General features: G+C 37.9%; 1 protein-coding gene and 1 pseudogene across 1 annotated transcript; both read right to left on the bottom strand.

Moving 5' to 3' along the window:
* Window positions 1-395: 395 nt before the first annotated feature.
* LOC102723075 (probable LRR receptor-like serine/threonine-protein kinase At1g56130) lies at window positions 396-8,181 on the bottom strand. Its single transcript, XM_015840501.2, has 24 exons — window positions 7,893-8,181; window positions 6,486-6,672; window positions 6,135-6,206; window positions 5,926-5,994; window positions 5,756-5,827; window positions 5,365-5,436; window positions 5,184-5,255; window positions 5,029-5,100; window positions 4,376-4,447; window positions 4,212-4,283; window positions 4,046-4,120; window positions 3,860-3,931; window positions 3,703-3,768; window positions 3,541-3,606; window positions 3,387-3,431; window positions 3,236-3,300; window positions 2,768-3,147; window positions 2,478-2,676; window positions 2,244-2,402; window positions 2,031-2,149; window positions 1,680-1,890; window positions 1,326-1,557; window positions 1,093-1,243; window positions 396-962 (listed from the first exon to the last, which is right to left on the bottom strand). The coding sequence occupies exons 1-24, from the start codon at window positions 8,026-8,028 to the stop codon at window positions 603-605; spliced, it is 3,096 nt and encodes a 1,031-aa protein (XP_015695987.2). The 5' UTR covers window positions 8,029-8,181; the 3' UTR covers window positions 396-602.
* A 5,117-nt stretch (window positions 8,182-13,298) lies between these two features.
* On the bottom strand, window positions 13,299-21,277 carry LOC107303392 (annotated as a pseudogene).
* Window positions 21,278-21,565: the final 288 nt, after the last annotated feature.

Raw genomic sequence — 21,565 nt, 5'->3', positions numbered from 1 at the left:
ACTTGCTAAGGAGTTGGGGACAAATTCCCCTTAAGATAGCCAACCTTGTTTAGTATTGTTAGCCAAAAAACAAATCTATTATGGACGCACATGTTCTGCAAATATGTTGCTATAATGGTTTTGGTGGGTGTTGTTATTTTACAGCTGAACTTTAGTGATTTACACATGGTGCTAGAAATCTCCTTTTATATGGTTATCAGCTAGTAATCCCTCTCTTTCTATACTGAAGATGTTCGCGGCACAAAAGTCACTGCACTTATTTAATTTAGGTCCATACAATATTTAAACTGTCCAGTTAATTCCTGAGTCATTCATTTTAATTGATGTCGTGGCAGACCTTTGTTCTTATGGAGGAGTCCTCTAGCCAACAAATTTGTCAGCCATATAAACTGGTTCTAAATGTGTTAAAAATCATGTTAACACTTTCATTAAATAAAACAACCCAACATACAATTGTTCAAGTTTACAAATTATATGCAGTAATGCTTATCATCATGGGGCAAAAATCAGAACAGATAATTCTGTATTTTTTTTCTTTGCAACTTATAATGTCCAAAATTGTCGCTTTAAACAAAGGACAGTGGTTGTTAGCATCTCTGTATTCACCTTCCTTCATCAATGCCTCCAGTTATCTCCAGAGACGAGTGGAGAGGGGAGGTCTCCCTCCTCTCCCTGAACTCACCAGTTGTAGATTCAGAGTAGTAGGAGCTGGTGGCATAGCTAGTGTCCCCTCCTCTGAGCTGCCATTCAGTGATGTAGCTTGGCTTCGTCACTACCTCAGTGACCTCAATATCTCCGGTAAGAATTGCCATGACCCTGGACATCGATGGTCGCTTGTGCGGTGACCCTTGAGTACAAAGGAGTGCAGCACAGATGACTCTGAAGGCTTCCTTGTCATTGAATTCCTTGAGTTTCAGGTCTACGATCCCGAGTGCTTGATTCCTCTCATACAGCACCCATGCCTGTAAATTAACAAATCACAAATGTATAGCATGTTTATGGTACTTTCAGGACTAGAATTAGCTGTTCCTTGCAAAAAAAAAAAAAAGGCTGGTATGTTCTGTTGGATTCAAAGATCATTGATGCGCTTACCCATTCAAAGAGATAGATCTTATCTTCTTCGAGGGAGTTGTCAGTGTTTGGTCGACCAGCAACAGTCTCCAATGCGACTACCCCAAATGCAAAAACATCAGCTTTTTCAGTCAGGTGGCCTCTCATGGCATACTCAGGTGCTAGGTAGCCACTTGAAAAGGTCAGATAGAACAAAAATTAGGTTAGTTTTTAAACATGAACTCAGAAGAAAAGCATGGGTGAAATGTTCATACAGGGTGCCTGCGATTTTTGTGCTGATATGGGTCTTCTTCTCATCATAGAGTTTGGCAAGTCCAAAATCAGAGATCTTGGGGGTGAGATCTGTGTCAAGTAAGACATTGCTGGCTTTGATGTCCCTATGCACGATGCGAACGTTGGACTCTTCATGAAGGTAAGTCAGGCCTCTTGCAATACCTAAAATGATCTCAAAGCGTGTCGGCCAGTCTAGATTCAAGCTTTTGCTCCCTGAACATGTAGAAATAAGCCCTCAAGAATCAAGATGATGGTATAATGTAGAGAGGAAAATTCTTGAGAGTGCATGAAGAAAGGAACTAAAGGGTGCTAGAGATGAGCAGAAATGAACTTACCAAAGAGTGCTCTGTCCAGGCTTCCATTTTCAAGGTACTCATATACCAACAAGGGCATGCTACTATCAATACAACAGCCATGCAATTTCACAAGGTTCCGGTGTTGCACTGCCGAAATTGTAGCAACTTCTGTCACAAACTCACTTTTCCCCTGATGAGATGATTGAGAAAGTTGTTTGACGGCTACAACTCTTCCATCAGGTAGCTTGCCCTGCCAAAGGAAAATCTTTGTGTTACATACATGTTTTCATTATGTACCAATTAAGTGACAAGGGCATGCCGCTAGACTTAATATACAATAATGTAATCATCGAAGGAAGTTTCACAAAATAAGTCAGGTGAACCTCCAACCTTATAGACTGGGCCATATCCGCCTTCTCCAACCATGTTGTGAGAACTGAAATTCTCTGTAGCTAACTTCAGTTCAGTGTTACTGAAAATATTAGGCCTCCCAGCCAGGTTGTACAGTTCTGTATTTTTTTCCAGCAATTATGGGAAAAATTATGCCAGGAATAAATCATTTGAAAATTTTGATGTCTAAATAGTTGCACTTATAAACTGTACCTTCTTGCTGTTGTGCTTCTTTTCTTCTCTTCTTCATGAACAGAAAGATTCCAACCAAGGTTGCTGCCCCTAAAACTGATGCACCAATCACTATTCCGACAATTGCACCTACTTTACTTTTCTTTTTTGGAACTCCATTTCTCACGGTGGGAGTAAAATCTAGAAAAATTGTTTTAATAATTAGAATCAAATACAATGCCCTCTTGAAGTTAATTATTTGATGATTCAGCTTACTTGGTGTCACACTTAGTGCAGAGATTATCGGTCCATAGTAACCTTGAGTGGGAATGCAACAAGTTCCCTTGCCAGCCCAAAAGAGATGTATCTCAAGGAAGTTCTTCGACACAGTTGTGTTGTATATTTTGTTAACTGCAGTAAAAGATTTTCCACCTGCTGTTTTCCTTACATCAAAATTCTTTTCTTTCAGATCACCCTAACAAAATGCGAAGATGGATAAGAGAATATTTTCAGATAAAGAAGAAAAAACGTAATAAGCAAATTGCTGCACTAGTAATTATATATACCTGGACATATATGTCAAAAACTCTCCTTCCATTGCTCTGCCAAGTTTTTGAGTCTGGATAAGCAAACTCTGCAAATTGAAGAAGAACAGTGTAATTTCCATTCTCAAGTCCTAGGCCATAATATCTCAATGATGACGGTGACATCCTCGCAGTTTGGAACAGTTCTGGATCATTTGCATTTTGAAACTGCTGGGGGCTTGATATTAGATAGCTTCCGTTTGGAGCATCATTGAATCTTCCTACATTGCTGACACCCCATCTTGTTTCCTTGGTAACATAATACGATGCTGCTCCAATATTTGTAGGATCTACTTCATAGATTGTGTTATCTAAGCCTCTCCTAGATCTATTACTTCCACAGTCTACCGCAAAGGAATAGTCTACAGTTAAGATATCCAAAATTATTATATTATTGAAATTTGTGAGCCCTTTTAACGGGTACAAATAATGAAGAGTGAAGAAATATACATTCTGGAGAACCAAGGAAACAGGGAGTGTCCTGCTGGAGACAGTTTAATCCTGACGGTAGAATACTGTGCATATAATGGAAATAAAAATTAAAAATTTGCGAGAAAGGTTTCATCAAAATAAATACTTGCGAATGAAATGCCTAAAATACCTATTGTTGTTGCTATTAAAATAGAATTTGTTTGCCACCAAATTCCTTGTACAAAACAAAACATGAAAATTGTCAGGTAACAACTTCATACAATCAATATTGGATGTATCTTTATTTCCCATATTTATAAGAAATTTCAGAGCTTTCAACTTACAATTGCAGATTGTTCTGGGTAGCCCATGAAGGAAAGCTTCCCGTGAGTTGGTTGTATGAAAAATCTCTGCAAAATGCCTAGAATTAACACGTATTGAATGAATGTCATAGCAATGCTGAAAATTATTGGCGGTATACTACTGTGTTCAATTGAATACCGTACAAATTGTTTAGTGAGGAGCTTTTCACTGCTGGTAGATTTCCTGTAAGGCTATTGTTCCCGAGAAACCTGAATTGAATTAAGTTCACAATAATGAAACATGGGCATCAGCTTAAGGTGTTATGATAGTTGTAGTAATCTCCAGGCAAAGACTCCTTACAAGTATGCAAGCTTGTCCAGATTGAGGATCGACTGAGGAATTTGACCTGTGATATTGTTAAAGCTCAAGTCCCTGTGCCATAGGATAACAATATTACTCAGAATAAATACTTCATATTAAACTATAATGAACAGATACTAATGGAAACATAAAGTGTCACTATGTCACTGAGTATGAGAAACTTACAGCAAGGTTAATCCAGACAGCTTAGAAAAATTTACTGTCCCAAGATTATCAGATATCTTGCAGTTCCTCAATATTCTAAAAGAACAAATATTCAAACTAAGAAAAATAGAACTTTCTCATTGTATAAAACTGTAACATGATTAGAACTTAAAATCGGGTCACATACAGGATACTTAAAGACGTTAGGTTACTGACAAAGGCCAATGAAGAGCTCCTGCTTACGATATCACCAATCCGTCTGCACATGGGTATTTAGCACATAAGTTACAGTCAAGCTTGGACATCCCAATCATCGAGGGATATATGTCACCAAAGAAACAAAATACTTACAGGCTTGTCAAGTTGGTTAAGTTGGAAAAACTTGCCGGAATTGGGCCTTGAAAAGAATTTCCTTGAAACCTCCTACATATTTGCAGTTTAAGATAAAGAAGGAAGATGCATACTTAAACTAAGGAAAAGTAAGCTCACATCTCAAAATCCTGTACAGATCAGTTCAATAAACAGAGAAATGACATCATGATATGCCCTTCATACATTATAGCACACTTATCAAGGAAAAGTTTGCCCTTTTTTCACAAGGGTATCATTAGTTCATGACTATGTTTAATGTTTCTTAGGTTCCATGGGTATCCTCTGTATTTTCATAAAGTTATCATGGCAAGGGGTTCCATAGAGGGATAAAAGGTGTTGCTGGTTTTTTTATGAAAGTATTATGGATATCTCAGTGTTTCAATGCCAGTGGTTTTTTTCGGTTCCTCCTGGCAATGGCCGGACTCAACGCTTTGCGCCGAGCATCTTAGGAATCACTTGTTTCTTTCCTCCTTCCAATCTTAATATATTCGGTAGGCCGTCTTGGCCTCCGCGGCAAAAAAAAAAATGCCACTGTTCGAGCTGCATATCCCACGATATAATATTTCTCTTAAATAAAACACAAATGATTCCTCTTACAAAGTTTACATTTATAAGTTGACAAAAATTCTTACAGTTCTTTCAAATTTGTGAAGCTCCCTATATAATCAGGTATTCTCCCTGTGAAATCATTGTCCGATGCCCAACTGCAAGAACAGAAAAATATATAGATTTTGAGCATACGAAAGCACAGTGAATATATCAAATGTGGCTCTGCTATTGACTTTACAGGGTCTCCAGGTTCTTAAGCTTTGAGAACGTCAAAGGGATTGGACCGCTGACGCCAGAACTATCAATGTACCTGTTGTTGAAACATTATATTAATTATCATGCAAAGCAATATAGATATCAATTGTCCACATTTTAATTCTTTTAGAAGTAGTATTTGACAGTTATAAGAGGCATTTTACAGTTGGGTGAGTTTTGTCAAGTTGCCCAGTTCTTCAGGAAGTTCACCGGTAAAATTGTTCGAGCCAATGCCTCTGCAACAGAAGTAAATAATTCAGGAGTGACGATTTACTTGTCTGCATGGCAAGTAGCAGAAAACTCAAATAGTTTTCCCTGATGATCCAAATTACCATTTTTTTAGGATTTCAACTGGATTTAAGATCATGAAACACCATTTGAATTTCAACTGAAAAGGACAATTACATTGGCATGCCTAACAATGAGTTATGCTTTCCTTTTGGAACTTCTCCTACAGAACTTGTGCAATTGTTTATTTCTATACAATTATATTACTTTAGAAATCACTAGATTATTGTTGAAGGATTAGTGAAGATGCAAGACAGGATCACTTACAATGAGCGGAGATCTGTGAGATTTCCAAGTTCCTTTGGAAGTGGTCCAGATAGTGAGTTGATTGACAAGGTTCTTTTTTCACCAAAATGCGGGGAAGAATGAAGATGGTTAAGAGAAACCTCCAGCGAATGGATTGCACACAAAAACATAACTTGAAATTTAACTCTTACAAGTATTGCATAGGAAATTTTCCGATGAACGATGGAACAGGACCTGTCAAGCAATTTTGCTGCAGATTCCTGAAACAACATAAGAAACATCAAGCAACTTGGTCAAACACCACGAGTTGTATAGAACACAGTTGAATAGCGGTTGATGGCAATCTATATACATAATCACAAAATGAAAGAATGGAGTTGTTAAGATTTAGACATCATACAGATTGGCTAGATAGGTGAGGTTCTCCAGCTCTGCAGGTATCGGACCAGCGACATCCAACGAATACACCCTCCTGCATAAACAACGTTAGAAAAATTCCTTCATGACAATAATTTTTTTTTAAAAAAAAAGATTATGCAAGATTGCTTCACGCACACACATATGCTTTAGTAAATGAACTGATCAATCTTCGAAGGTTCTAAAAATCCAATTCATCGTTACTTGATCACAGAGTATCCATTCCATGCTTGAAACCAAGGCCCAATTTTGTAGGAGCCCATGGCATCCCTCCTTGAGGCATTTCATCGAACACATGCAGTGCAGCATAAACGAAGGGTTCAGGAGAACGTACAGCTTGTTGATATGGCAGACGGTGTTGTTCTCGTAGGAGCACTCGCACTTGATGCCCGGGTTGATGGTCTGGCTGCTGTCGATGTTGGTGTCGTCGACGGCGGTGCCGCTGCAAGGGTCGCCGGTGGTGTTCCACGTCGTGGGCGGGCTCGTGCCCCATCTCCCCAGAATCGCGTTCAGCGCCGCCACTGCGTTGACGCGCGAATCCATTAGCCTTGTTTTACTATTTTATAACGTTTTATTTTTTTATTTATAATATTTAACCATTTGTTTTATTTAAAAAATTAAAATATCAAATGTTGTAATAAAAAAGTCAATCGTCTTACTTTATGGACCGGAGGTAACGGAGGTAGTAACTCAAAAGACAAAATCGCTCCTAGTCCCTACACGCTAAAGCTAATATCCGTCGTTTTGGACAGTTTAATAATCAAACTTACAAAATTTTTACTATAAATAATTTTGTAATAGATACCGTATATCGGTTACTATATATATTAATTTTGTAATAGAAAAAATGGTCAACATTGTTTTTTTAGATAGTGTCTTCATCCAAGATAGTGTCTTCATCCAAAATAAGTGAGATTATTGACAATACGCAATGTTATTGCTGCAGTTTTACTTTCATCCTTTTTTTACCGTGAGATATTGGTACCGTGAGGTACTAATATCTTCTCCACTGGTGCTATCCACCACATGACCAAGCTAGTACCTCGAGGTACTATGCAATCGTGACTCGTGACTGTTCGATCTATCATCATCAACAGTCAGGATTTTAGTACTACCTTGATCGTACACTGGATAACACGAGTAAGGATTTTAGTATCTCACGGTATAAAAGGAAGAATGAGAGTAAAGCCCTGCCTGCTGACATGAGTCTCATTTACTTTAGAGCGTATATCTCAGTAACTCATACTAGAGTGGTCGGTAACGCAGAGAAGTTGACCCTATGATGAATTATACTTAGAGAAAATGCACAAGAACAACGTGTCATGTTGTGCGTCATATGGATACATTATATTGAATAGACAGAAGCATATCGTTGAACAGGCTATCCGGCTAACTCTGCTTTCGATCGAAGTAGTTTTTTTCTGATCAATCCTCGAAGAAAAACAGGCCTCTTCTGACATTCAGTCTAAAAATCTAACTAAAAGAAAGGACAACAAACAACCAAGAAACACAATCAGCTAGCAAGTGTGTCTAGATTTGTCTTTAAACTCGTTTAAACAATTTTAGGAATGCTACACACACCAAACAAACATCAAACTTGTCTCTCTGTCTGTCTGTCCCTGAATTCTCAAGGGAAAAAAAATACAGAGAAGCTAGCATATGCAGGTATGGAACTCAGAAATCCAAGAACATCTGTCATGAGCATCACCTGCATGTATGTAACTGCATGAGATACACATACCTTCGACCGGATCGGTTCTTGGTGCTTGCTGAGCCTGAGCCTGAGCTGCTGCAACCCATGAACACGCGAGCACCACCCAGACGAGCTGCCGCCGGCCATGGCGGCCGCCGCCGCCGCCGCCGCAACGCCTTCCCATCGGTCTCTCTGGCTCTCTAGCTCTCCTGTCTCCTCTGCCTAGCTAAAAATCGAATCTTGGCATGGCTATATATGTATCAATACATGCAGAAGCAACCTGTCGGCACCATGAGCAACTTGAGCAGCATCGATCAGCCGGCAAGTTGCTTTCTGACAGACAGGTAGCACAGTAGCAGAAGCTTCAGCAGAAGAGGACAAATTGGTAAACAAGAATCAGCATGTGTTTGTATTAGGTAAAGACTAATCAAAGCCAGAGCCGTGTACTGAACAAGCTGACCCTTGTTTCTTATATCCCGGCTTCATAGGACTATACTTGTTTTTTGTTCTCACCTCATGAATCAATTCCAAGAGTACAGGTCACTAGATATTCATACCATTTTTGTCAGTTTATTGACGTTGCTATCTTGAATGCACGTGTTCTGGTACAAATAAATAATACTATAATATTGTTTTAAATAAAAAAATTATATGTGAAATGGGTTACCCATATTTTTTTCAGTGGGTAATATTTACCTTCATTTGATGTTATATATGGTATCCATTTAGATGGGATTGTGTTTCTTAATATTAAGATGTTTAAGTGATCATTTGTAAAAATTATAATATATGTAGATATGATCCATATGGATCGTTTATCGTCATCGTCTCTGTCTAATTCCGAAAAGTTAACGACGTCAATTAAAAAAAACCTGAAGCGAGTATTATAGATTATTGCCTAGTCTAGTTTGGAGTTGTGTGGACCCAACTTACGTCCATCCGACCATTCCATCGACTGGTCGACAGTGACTTAATTGTGTGGAAATATCATGAATTTCCTCGAGCTAGGGATGCCAAATATATGAGTTGCATTGTACGTGGCTCCTATTAACTCCATATATAAATCGATCGCTGAAATTAGAAGAAGCAGTAAACCATTCCACCATTTGAAAATGCATGCGTCTTCATTACAGTCTGAGACAGAAAGTCGGATCAATCGAGAACTAAGTGCTAATAATTCTACATGTGAAAAGATAACCTGCTAGTAATTGTACGTGTTGTGCAGATCCGGCAACTGATTGATCAAAGGCCAAGAGGATTAAATAATTAGTTGACTAATTGACACGAAGCTGTCCATCCATGCATGCATGGGCAACTTGCAGGCCTTTTTTACCCACTACTTTCGCTTTAGATGCATGCATGTGTCATAATCATATACTCCCCCAAGTATTTCTAGATATTTTTATTAAGAATTAAAGGTGAGAAAAATATTATTGTGTTAGAAACAAAAGGAGTGAAGGAAGCTTGCAGGATAGACGAGGATAAAAATAAGAAAAAAATTGAATGAAAGAAGAACTACTGAATAAGTAGTACTGTAAATAGTCTTAGAAATATACGATATTTTTTAAATCCTAAAAATATTTATATTGGGAATATACCGTAGATAAGTAGAGAACGATGTACGAGCTAATTGTTGGATCGATTGATGTACGAACAATTTATAAAATGCCACTTCTGTCACATCGTAAATCTATTGAAATAACAACCTGCAGCTTTGATCAAACCAAACTAATCTCACAAATTTCTGAAAGATCGATCCACTAATTAATTGGGAAGCATGGAGAAGTCCGCGCTAGGTAGGTTTGTGTGATTATACTATAAATCAAATTTTAAATTTTTTTTATCTTAAATTTGGAGTTGATTTTTAGGTTTTTGCACCGAACTTTATTTTGGCTTTTAGATCGTTAAGATATATATATAAAATCTATATTCAAAAATTATTTTTCGTTTGCTAACTGTTTGGTTTTCTCCATAAAACACCCCAACCATCATCCCGTGTGTTCGGGCGATTTCTTGGTGCGATGAAAAGGGAAGTGAGAGATCGATCTACCAGCTTGTAAATTTCCTGCTTCAACGGGGAATAGCTGATGGTGATAAGAGGATTTGTGTGACATTTTTTATTAGATTTTTTTTATCAGAGTACAACATTGGATGGGGCTGAAGAAATGGGGCCAGAGGCTGCGCGACCAAAACATATTAAGACTTGAGCAATTTTGCAGGGCAAGAAAAACAAAGAAGAAAAATACAACATCCAAAAGAAGCTGTCGAAGAGAACGGTGGGCTAGTCGAAGAGACTCCGCTGAACCTACTTTGAAGCTGTGGCCTGGCAACTACTCGCCGAAAATTTTGAACAACCCCGCGACACGACCCTCCACCATTTGCAGTTTTTGTAGGGTTTTTTTTTGCATGATGTGAGATGACGGATTGTGAATTTGATTTGTTATTTTTGGGGGTTTTTTTACCATCATTAAGATGTACCTTGAGATTTTAATTAGTGCACGATTATAAGATAATAAATTTTTACACTGGAAAATATGATACCTCGAGATATTTTTTAAGTACCGTAAAAAAGCTCTATGTTATTAACTGCTTTAGAGCTCCACCCTTTCTATGGGCGGATTTAACATGGGACGGTTGGACTCAAGCCCATGTTACCCTCGTTCAAGCTATTGGAGCCTTCACGAAGACCCCCTAAAATTTCATGGCAAAGATCAATAGATGGGAGGCTAAAACTCTATCTAACTTATTTAGACCTCTTTAATCTCGCTATCTAGATCCGTCCCTAGTCGCTGACCCTTCCCACTGAATCACTGCTGGCTTGCCTGGTTAATTAGCTTTGTGGAATATATCACCGATAGCTTTGCACGGTTAATTTGTTTACAGTCAATTTTTGTGCGAGTTGGAAGATGTTAATTAGAAATTCTGCTTTTTTGGGTGTTGGCATGAACCATGCTTGTGGTATTTGCGCAGTTCTGGGCTTCTGCCCATACATACACAACAGCCAGAGACTCCAGACCCATGATTTGGGTGTTCGTGTGTGCAACCGCGTTACTGTCATCACTGCCTTTTGCATGGATTATTTTGAGTGATTTGTCTATGAAATTGTTTTTTCCTGACAAAGATTTTACCTATAAAAGTGTTAGTACCTAGAACCATAACTATTTTGATGTTTGACGATGATTATGAAAATGGGAAAATGATATTTTAGGTTCTCAACAGGATGAGGTTATTTGTAGTTTTTCATGGTCACCGGTGTATCTTCTTTTAGCTTATTCGCACTGTGCACTGAAATTTTGTAGTTGTGCCTGGTGAATGGTGATTTGAAATTTTGTTTTGACTCTGTATTTGAGGTGGCTATGTTGTCCATGATATTTTATGATGTATGGTTTGCAATCCTATTGATTTGCTGACATATATAATGATATTTGTTTATCAAATTAGATATTTGGTATTAGTTATTCGATGGGCTAATTCCGTTGTTTCAATTTGATGTAGTAAATTTTCTTTTACTTTCCTGTTGGGATAGTTGTATAAGATCTCTAGTTGTATTCTTCCTTAATTGATAGCAAAACCTACCTACAAATTACAGGCTAGTTGCATAACATAGATGATGGGGCTATTTTACCAACCTTAAAAATTACTTTGAGCTACCAAAATTTTAGTGTAAAATTTTAATACCTTCTTAGGTATAAATATAATGTACCTTAAGGTACTAATTTTTACACTGAAAAATATGGTATCTTGAGGTCTTTTCTAGACAATGAAAATTTCTAGTTTCTAGTTTGTCCAAGTTTAAGCAATAAATTGTGCATCTTTTTGCATCTAGCTGAAAGTTTTCTAAACATAAATTTGAATGATCACAGTGGCACTGTAAGCATATATTTTCAACTTAGATTTCTGCACTGCTCAGTAATTTAACACCCTTTTGATTACCTCTAATGTACTACTACGTGCTTATTAATGAGTTTATTGATTTTTAGTTGCAGCTGGACTATGTGCTTGTGCTATGCACTTTGCTGAGGGCCTATGATAAGATAGGGCTGGCTAGTGGATGACCCTTGAAATTGAAGCTTTTACCAAGTTAGTTGCACAGATTTAATAACTGAAAGCGAGCAAGAAAGCGTGACATTAATTTGACTTTTGTGCACTTTCCATTGGCTTGCTAGTGCAAACTGGGAACACAGAGGACCCACCCTTTGGTGATCTGGTTCATACGAGCTGGTCTACAGTTGTTGCAGGTTTGGGAGCTAACAACTAATTAAAGGCTATCAGACGGTCCACTTCAATACTTTTTTTCTGAATTAGTGAGGTTGTCACAAAATTTTTAATCTTTGCAGTTTTGTTTCCTGAGTTCAGATTTTAAACATTTTTTGTAGGTCTGAATTTTGTTTTACCCCGCTAAGGCTATCTAAATTGTCATAACGTTTAATTCTCACACCATATTGTTAGCACGGACACGTTACTCGTATACAGAAGTGGGCAGAAGATGGCAGGATCATATTTTTGGTTTTTTGCAAATGTACTGTGTTTAATTTGCTGGTAATTTTTGTAGTTAAATAATCTCTGTGATTTTCAAAGGTACGAGCTAATAACTATCCCTGATGGCCTGATATACAAATTGCATTTCCAAGATCTTGTACTTGACATTTTCAATATTATGCAAGTTTAATTATAAAGTTGTGCAACCTAACTTATAAATTTGTACAACCATTCATTTTCAATTACATGCCCATGCTTCGCTATCGATATGTTCCAATAAAATATGTTGCACGTTCTTTTTCTATATAAATATTAAACTCAATTTGATTTTATATGTCACTATTCATTTGGGTTTTCCCTTACTTTGTCCGTATCAACAAACAATTTAAAATACCTCGACTTTTTCAAAACAGGTCTGAATCAAATAGCAATGATTCCAAGCACTTCTTTTCCATTACACTATTTCGGAAATCTAAGAAGTTAATAAAAAAAAACTCTAACCTACATTAAGGTTAGGAGAATGCCTTCTCACAGAGGTAAAAAAACCCTACACATTGGCAATATAGCTCATGTGAGAACGACCAACAACTTGAGTTGGGAGTATGAGTATCTTTTCATTACACTATTTCGGAAATCTAAGAAGTTGATAAAAAAAACTCTAATCTACATTAAGGATAGAAGAAGGCCTTCTCACAGAGGTAAAAAAATCCTACACATTGGCAATATAGCTCATGTGAGAACGACCAACAACTTGAGTCGGGAGTATGAGTATCTTTTTCCATTACACTATTTCGGAAATCTAAGAAGTTGATAAAAAAAAAACTCTAACCTACATTAAGGATAGAGCTTGAGTCGGGAGTATGAGTATCATAGCTCAAAAATCACTTCCACGGTGAGTTGAACCTAAGACCTAAGGGGCACAACTAAAACCACCTAACCAACACAACTTGAGGCCGTTCTCGTCACTATCCAGTTATGCTTGCTTGTTTCTTAATATTAAGAAAAATGAGGGTGTAATTTACAAAAATTACAGTAGAAGAAGATGAGGAGATAGATTCACTACTACCACCGGTACAAATATAAATTATGTGATTTTAGCTATAACCAGATCACCTGATTGACTACCCTTTTGTAATGTGTGATGCTAATGTAATGTGAGAGACAATTGTTTAGTATTATCTATATTTTACATGATGATTTATCAATATGAACTACACAGCTTGGAGGGCTTAATCACCTGCCCTGATCAAACTCACTGACAGAATTAGCCGACAAAACAAGTGGGGAGGTTTCCCTGTGAGATTTAGCGTTGTTGCTTGAGCTTGACGGCGCACTGACTTGGCTCCCTGAAGATTGCTGCATCGATGATCCCGAGTAGTAGCTTCCAAAGAAACTGTCACTAACACTCTTCTTCTGCCACTGAGGTACATAGCTCGGCCACATACTCATGTCCACCTCACTCATCTCGGCATCTTCAGTAAGCATGGCGACAACTTTCGACATTGGTGGGCGTTGCTGCGGCAGGCCCACTGTGCAAAGAAGAATGATGTTGATGACTCGTGCAACCTCTTCCTTGTCGAATTCTGCAAGTTTAGGGTCCAACAGTTCAAGAGTCTGCTTGTTCTCGTACAGACGCCAAGCCTGTTAATCCATTTACTAAACAGATTAAAACAGATGATGTGATGATTAAGCATGGGGTAAGTAATTCAGTTAATGAACTCACCCATCCAAGCAGGTATTTCTTATCATCCTCAAGGCTCTCATCAAAGTTTGGCCTTCCTGCGATAATCTCCATTGCCACAACACCATAAGCAAAGACATCAGCCTTCTCTGTCAGGTGGCCCATCATGGCATACTCGGGTGCAAGATAACCACTGAAAATTAGAAAACTCGTGATGTGATCAATTGGTTTTGTGCTATGAAGGTGAAATAGAATAATATAAGCATGAAGTTTCGTTACAGTGTGCCAGCAACTCCTGTGCTAAGGTGAGTCATGTCGTCCTTGTAATGCCTGGCTAACCCAAAGTCAGAGATTTTTGGGTTGAGATCAGAATCAAGCAAGACATTGCTGGTTTTGATGTCCCTGTGGACTATCCGTGTGCTGGACTCTTCGTGGAGATAAGCTAGGCCTCTTGCGATGCCTACGCATATTTCAAAGCGGGTTCTCCAATCAAGGTTCAGGTTTGTCTTGCCTGCAAATACATTGAAGGTTTTATGCACATTGGAATTTGCATTTCATAGTGTAGTTAATTTCATCACAACAGAGGTTAGGAAGTCAATCCAGTACCAAACATTGCTTGATCAAGGCTTCCATTCTCTAGGTATTCGTAAACCAGAAGTGGTGCATTACTCTCGATGCAGCAACCGTGCAACTTCACTAGGTTTCGGTGTTGAACCGCAGATATCGTCGCAATTTCTGTCATGAACTCCCGTTTCCCTTGATGAGATGTTGGAGATAACTGCTTGACAGCTACCATTCTTCCATCATGTAGCTTTGCCCTATTCATAATGATTCGAATCATGATTCAGAATGATAATTAAAATTTAGTGTATAAGACTATAAACAGTAGCAAACTACTTTAAGCCAAAAATGAGACTGGGGAATAGTAGAAAAGATAGAGTCAACTTGTACTGTGTTGCAGTAATTTTGATGTTTTTAGTACATGTGGTAACATGAAGGAAAGACCAAAAGAGTAACACATAGAATCTGAATGTAGAAAGGGAACCATGATTTATGTGCAGTTCTCCGGTTCTGTATTGCTTTTTCCTGGGAACAAGTTTTACTTTAGTCAGCAAGTCAGAAATTTCCTGTGAGCTTACCTTGTAAACAAGTCCATATCCCCCTCTTCCTAGAATGTTACTCTGGTTAAAGTTGTTGGTAGCTCATTTTATTTCACCATAGCTAAAGACATTAGGCCTTCCCACTACACTGAGAAGCTCTGCAAAACACTTCACATTGTCAAGCAAAAAAGGGAAGCACTTAAGTGCCACTTTTTCCTTAGATTAAACACTTCCCATAGTTTTGTAATTTCAACTACCTCCCATCTCCGCCACCAACTTTTTTCTTTTCTGCCTCCAAATAATTGTTCCTGTGGATGAAAATCCTAAAGCTATAGTACCAACCACAAGTCCAACTACCAAACCTGTTTTTCTGTTACTTGTTTTCTTACTACCAATACTATTCTTATTAGAACCACGATCCACCTCATTGTTGCTACCTGCAGTTGGAGAAATGTGATACAAAATGGATGTTATAAGCTAATCAATCGGGACTAAATGGCTCAGATTTCTGTAAAGAAAATGGCCCTTGGGTTACTCAAAAAACAGTTGTTGACTTAGATAAGCAACCGTACCGTAAGGAGTTACACTTAAAGCTGAGATTGATGGCCCGTAGAAGCCCTGTGTAGGAATGCAACAAGTTCCTTTTCCAGCCCAGAAAAGATGAATATCCATGAAATTTTCCGTAACGTTAATAATATACTGCCTCAGAACAACAGTATAAGATTTTCCATTTGTTTGTTTCTTTATATCAAAATTCTTTTCTATGAGTTGTCCCTGAAGTAAGTTGAGCAATGGATGTTGTAAATCCACAAGAAAACAAACAGTAGAACTATTCCATACTATTGTCATATAAATTTATTATCCAAAAAACACATTCACAGGTTCACTGAGAATTACCTGAATGTATATGTCGAAAATCCTTCTTCCCACACTTTTCCATGTCTGGTCATCTGGAAAGAATATCTCTGCAAATTGAAGTTCAACCTTGTAAACTCCATTCTTGAGCCCAATGCCATAGTATCGCAACGAAGAGGGTGACATTCTAGCTGTCTGGAATAGTTTACTGTCAAGTGTGTTCATAAACTGGTGTGAAGTGTTCACTATGAAACTTCCATTAGGTGCTTCCATGAATTTCCCTGTGTTGCTAATGCCCCATCTTACTGGGCTTGAAATGTAGTACGATGCTCCTCCTAGAGAGACATCATCGGGTTCGTAATTAGATTTATCTGAGCCTATAATGGGTGTACCACCACCAGAGTCTACTGCAAAGGAGGAATCTGCAGTTTAACAGAAAACATATAAGAGTGCAGCTTTTATTGCTGCAGAGATTAAGCTGGTACAGCTAATGGTTAAGAGATAAGTGATTACTTTCTGAAGATTGAGGAAGACATGGAGTATTTCTCTGAAGACAATTTAGACCTGATGGCAAAATACTACAAGCACAGAATACTTAAAACAATATCATAGATAGATGCAAAAAGAGAAACTAATTAAAAAGTACAGAAAATAAACCTTCTGTTGGAACTATCTATCATGAAGTTATTCCACACCAAATTCCTAAAAGAGATACAGTGCAAACAGTAAGATCACAACGTGTCATGACCATAATTAATATTTGAAATTATATTACTTAGTCCAGAGTACAAGAAGCTTAGTGGACACATGTTGATTTGTTTGCTTTGGAATAAGCATTAATAGAGAAAAACCTACACATGAATATTTTCTGTACTCAACCAAGAAGGTAATTCCCCAGAGAGCATGTTATATGAGAGATCTCTGAAAAGAAAGATCAAACACATATTTTCATCAGGAAAAAAAGAAACCAAGATTGAGATAAATGTACCAAGTAAAATCCAATCTACATGTTAAAAGAAAATGGTGTGTGTACATAACGTCACTATAGTGTTGAGACCAACGATTTACAAATCAATTAAAAAACAGCAATTCGTGAAAATGTAGAAAAAGCTTACAGAGTATTAAGGGAAGTGCTTTTTGTGACTGGCAAACTCCCAGAGAGGTTGTTGTTTCCAAGAAATCTGACTCCCATAAAAAGTTTAAGAGATCTTTGAAAACATTACGTGAAATAGAACTGATGAAGGCAATTAATCCAACAAATAGTTCCTTACAGGTAATTAAGTGAAATCAGATTCAGAAGGATTGGAGGTACATTGCCTGTGATGCTATTAAAGCTCAAGTCCCTGTGCCATTCCAGTATAACAGGGGAAGAGAGTAGAAAGTAAGCAATTAGTTTACTTTTAGCCAATAATTTCTGTAGTTTGAAAAAATGGAGTTCTTACAGGTAACGAAGTTGTACAAATTTTGAGAAGTCCAGTGAAGAAAGGTTGTCAGATATCCTGCAATTCCTCAGCGTTCTGAAAGAAAGTAAAGTAATGCATACTTAAGATTTTCCACATTTGTCAAGAACTCAAGCCATAGAAAACCCAAGACAGGGGTACACGGGCAGTCCACATACAGAATATTCAAGAACGTCATGTTAACTATAGACGCCAATGTAGAACTCCCACTCACTAAGTCACCAATTCGCCTATTCAAAATAAATAGTTAAGTACCACAACACAACTTATGATATAAGGATGCAACATGTATCAAAAAATTTAAAGCAGGAAAGCACTTACAAAGATGTCAATTTCACAAGATTAGAAAAACTTGCAGGAATGGGACCATCAAAATTATTTCCTTGAAGTCTCCTAGATACACATCTCATTAGCAGTGAGAGGAATCAATTTGTTGTGGGCCATCAGACAATGCAATTAGACAGCTACTACGCAGAAAAGTATGAAAGAGAATTTTATTTTCTATTGACTATCAAAGGATGAGTTCCTCCAGTCTGTCATGAACATGGAAAACATACACCTATGATTTTTTTGCATATTCCATGTAAGTATGAAACACGAGAAACATTCCTATGCAATCGATGAAGCAATCATGCAAATGAGCAATAGCTTACAGATACTCCAAATTTGACATGGTCCCAATATAATCAGGTATTCTCCCAGTGAAATCATTATCTGATGCCCATCTGAACCCAAAATAACGAAGTTGGCATACTGATGATATCAAATAATTTGGCAACTGAAGTTATGTTCACAAGACAACTTACAAGACTATCAGATTCTTAAGTTTAGAGAAAGTCGATGGTAGGTCTCCGCTTAAACCACAGCTGTCAATATATCTGCAATTGGAAGATAGAAAGGGCAAGATTCAATTTTACCTCAAATATGTGGGCTGTACCAGAAAGGTCAAGCAGAACAAAGACTTAACAATTGCTCAAGTTTTGTTAGGTTTTGTAATAATTCAGGAAGTGGACCGACAAACTTATTTGTGCTAATGCCCCTGAAAAACAAAGAAACAAGGATTGAAATATTATGCAATAAGTACATCAAAGTTAAATTCAGGTGCTTGTATGGAGCCATCTTTTTTGTTATTATTTTTGGAGAGTAACTCCTACAAGCAATAAGCTTCTTATCAACAAACAGATCTAGATTTGAGAAGTTCTGTATGACTAGTAAATTTTAATGATGCTTTTCTTTTTGTGTTACAACGGAAAAATCCTCTCTTACAATACAAAACGATTCTTGAGGTTGGCAAGCTCCCTTGGTAAAACTCCAGCTAACGCGTTGATTCCAACTCTCATGTAGTTTTGGAAAGAGAACGTATCAAGTGATGTATTAAGCAATAAACGATAGAATAGTAATTTTCCGTGATGATCCATATTCACCATTTTTAGGATTTCAACTGAATTTAAGATTATGAAACACCATTTGAAAAGGCCATTGCATTGACATGCCTAACAAATGACTTATGCTTTCCTTTTGGATCTTCTCCTAGAGAACTTGTGCAATTGTTTTTTCTATATAATTATATTACTTTAGAAATCACTAGATTATTGTTGAAGAATAAGTAAAGAGGGATCACTTACAATGAGCGGAGATTTGTGAGATTTCCAAGTTCCTTTGGAAGTAGTCCAGATAGTGAGTTGATTCCCAAGGTTCTTTTTTCACCAGAAAAACAAGGAAGAATGAAGTTGGTTAAGACTTAAGAGAAACCTCCAGCGAATGGATTGCACACAAAAGTATAACTTGAAATTTAACTCTTACAAGTATTGCAAGGGAAATTTCCCAATGAACGATGGCAAAGGACCTGTCAAGAAATTTTGCTGTAAATTCCTGAAACAACACAAGAAACATCAAGCAACTTGGTCAAACAGCATGAATTTTCATAGAACAACAGTTGAACAGTGGTTGATGGCGATGTATATACATATTGTGCTTCATCACAAACAAAAGATGGAGTTGTTAAGAGTTAGAAATCATATAGATTGACCAGATAGGTGAGATTCTCTAGCTCTGGAGGTATCGGACCAGCAACATCCAACGCATACACCCTCCTGGATAAACAACGTCAGAAAATTCCTTCCATGACAATATCTTTTTTAAAAAAAAACATATATGCAAACAGCATAAACTTTACTAAACGAATTGCGTAGTGTTTCAACTTTCTAAATTCAACGTCACTTGATCTCGGATCGGATACTACAGCCCAGTTCTGGAGGAGCCCATGGTTTCCTTCTTTCATGCATTTTATCAAACACCTGTAGTGCAGCTGAAACAAAGCTCGGGGTACATTACATACAGCTGGTTGATGTGGCAGACGGTGTTGTTCTTGTAGGAGCAGTCGCACTTGATGCCGGGGTTGTTGACGGGATCATCGTCGATGACAGTGTCGTCGACGGCGGTCCCGCTGCAGGGGTCGCCGGTGAGGTTCCACGTCTTGGGTGGACTGGTGCCCCATCTCCCCAGAATGGTGTTCAGGGCCGCCACTGCGTTCACACACGACCACACGATTACATCGATTCGTATTTCACTATTTCGCTCGCACTTACTGCAGCACTTACCCTTATCTAAATTTATCAATTGACCGATATATATAATTTATATATACGTAGCCTTATCTAAATTTATCAATTGATCGATATATATAATTTATATATACGTCTAAATTCATTAGCATCTATATAAATCTAGTTAAGGCTAAAAAGTTTTACAACGTGAAACGGAGGGAGTACAATTTTACTTCAAGAAAATGCACGAATACATCGCCTTGCATTACATTATCTAATATGGTCGTGCTCGGCTCCCCAATACTAACACCAGATTTTCTCTTTTTCTCACGCACGCTTCCCGAACGGTTAAACGGTGTAGTTTTTGTGAAAATTTTTCTATAGAAAAGTTACTTTAATAAATTATATTAATCTATTTTACATTTCTTATAATTAATAGCTAATTAATCATGTATTAAGTTGTTGCTATGCTTTCCGCGTCGATAACTAATCCTCAAACTACTTATGCTGAACATGGCCTAGATAAAAAAACATCTTGGAATATAGACTATCCAGTTCATGTCGAAACCGTTAGTTATCGTCGGCGTAACCGTGGTACGTAACTGTACTTACCAGCAGGGTTAAACCATGACAAAACCATCCATACCATGGATTTTAAATTCAAAAATTTGGGTGATGAATTTGTCGTATTTTTCACGGTAGCCACGATTATTATGCGATAATCACCCTATCATTGGATGGCGGCATTAGCTCCAGCAAAGGTTTTTTCAACCCTGATCGGGCTAATTCTTCTTTTAGTAAAGCAGTTTTTTCCTGACCTTTTCTTTTCTTGAAGGAATAAAAAAAGAGGTCTCTCTTTAACATTTGGACTAACAAATAATTAAAAGGGGCAAGAAACAGCAGAGAGGAAAACAAGCGGGGGCTGTCTAGATTATTATTATTATTTAAACTCGTTTAAAGAACTTTCGTCTTTAAACCATTGCAACCGGAAAACCAGACATGCTATATACAACAAAGAAACATTAAATATGTCTCTCTGTCTGTCCCTGAACTCTTAAGAAAAAAGAAACGGAGAAGTGTATATATGCAACCAGGATTCTCAAAAGCACCGGTAACCGCCGTAGTTATCACGGTAACCGCCTGAACCGCTGAGCGCACTAGCGGTTATCACGGTAACTTCGATTGGATCAGTCCTTGGTGCTTGCTGAGCCTGAGCCTGAGCTGCTGCAACCCATGAACACGCGAGAACCACCAGCAGGAGTTGCCGGCCATGGCCGCCGCCGCCGTCGCCGCTGCTGCAACGCCTTCCCATCGAACTCGTCTCGAATATTGGAACTGCTTGTATCAATACATGTGCAGAAGCGTGCATAACATGTCGATCGGCACCATGAGCAACTTGAGCAGCACCAGCCCGGCCGGCTCACATTGAGAAACGAGAATCAGTGTGTAGTGTTTGTATTAGCTAGAAGGCTAATCAAAGTCGAAGGCGTGTACACTGACGAACCGTATCACACGTTTTCTTTTTCACTTTGGACTGTATTGTTAGGCCCCATTTAGTTCGCGAAAAAAAAAATTGGGTGTCACATCATACGTTTAACCG

The sequence above is a fragment of the Oryza brachyantha genome, chromosome 8 (assembly GCF_000231095.2).
Source record: "Oryza brachyantha chromosome 8, ObraRS2, whole genome shotgun sequence".
Classification (NCBI taxonomy): domain Eukaryota; kingdom Viridiplantae; phylum Streptophyta; class Magnoliopsida; order Poales; family Poaceae; genus Oryza; species Oryza brachyantha.
This window is presented reverse-complemented; position numbering and strand designations above follow the sequence as displayed.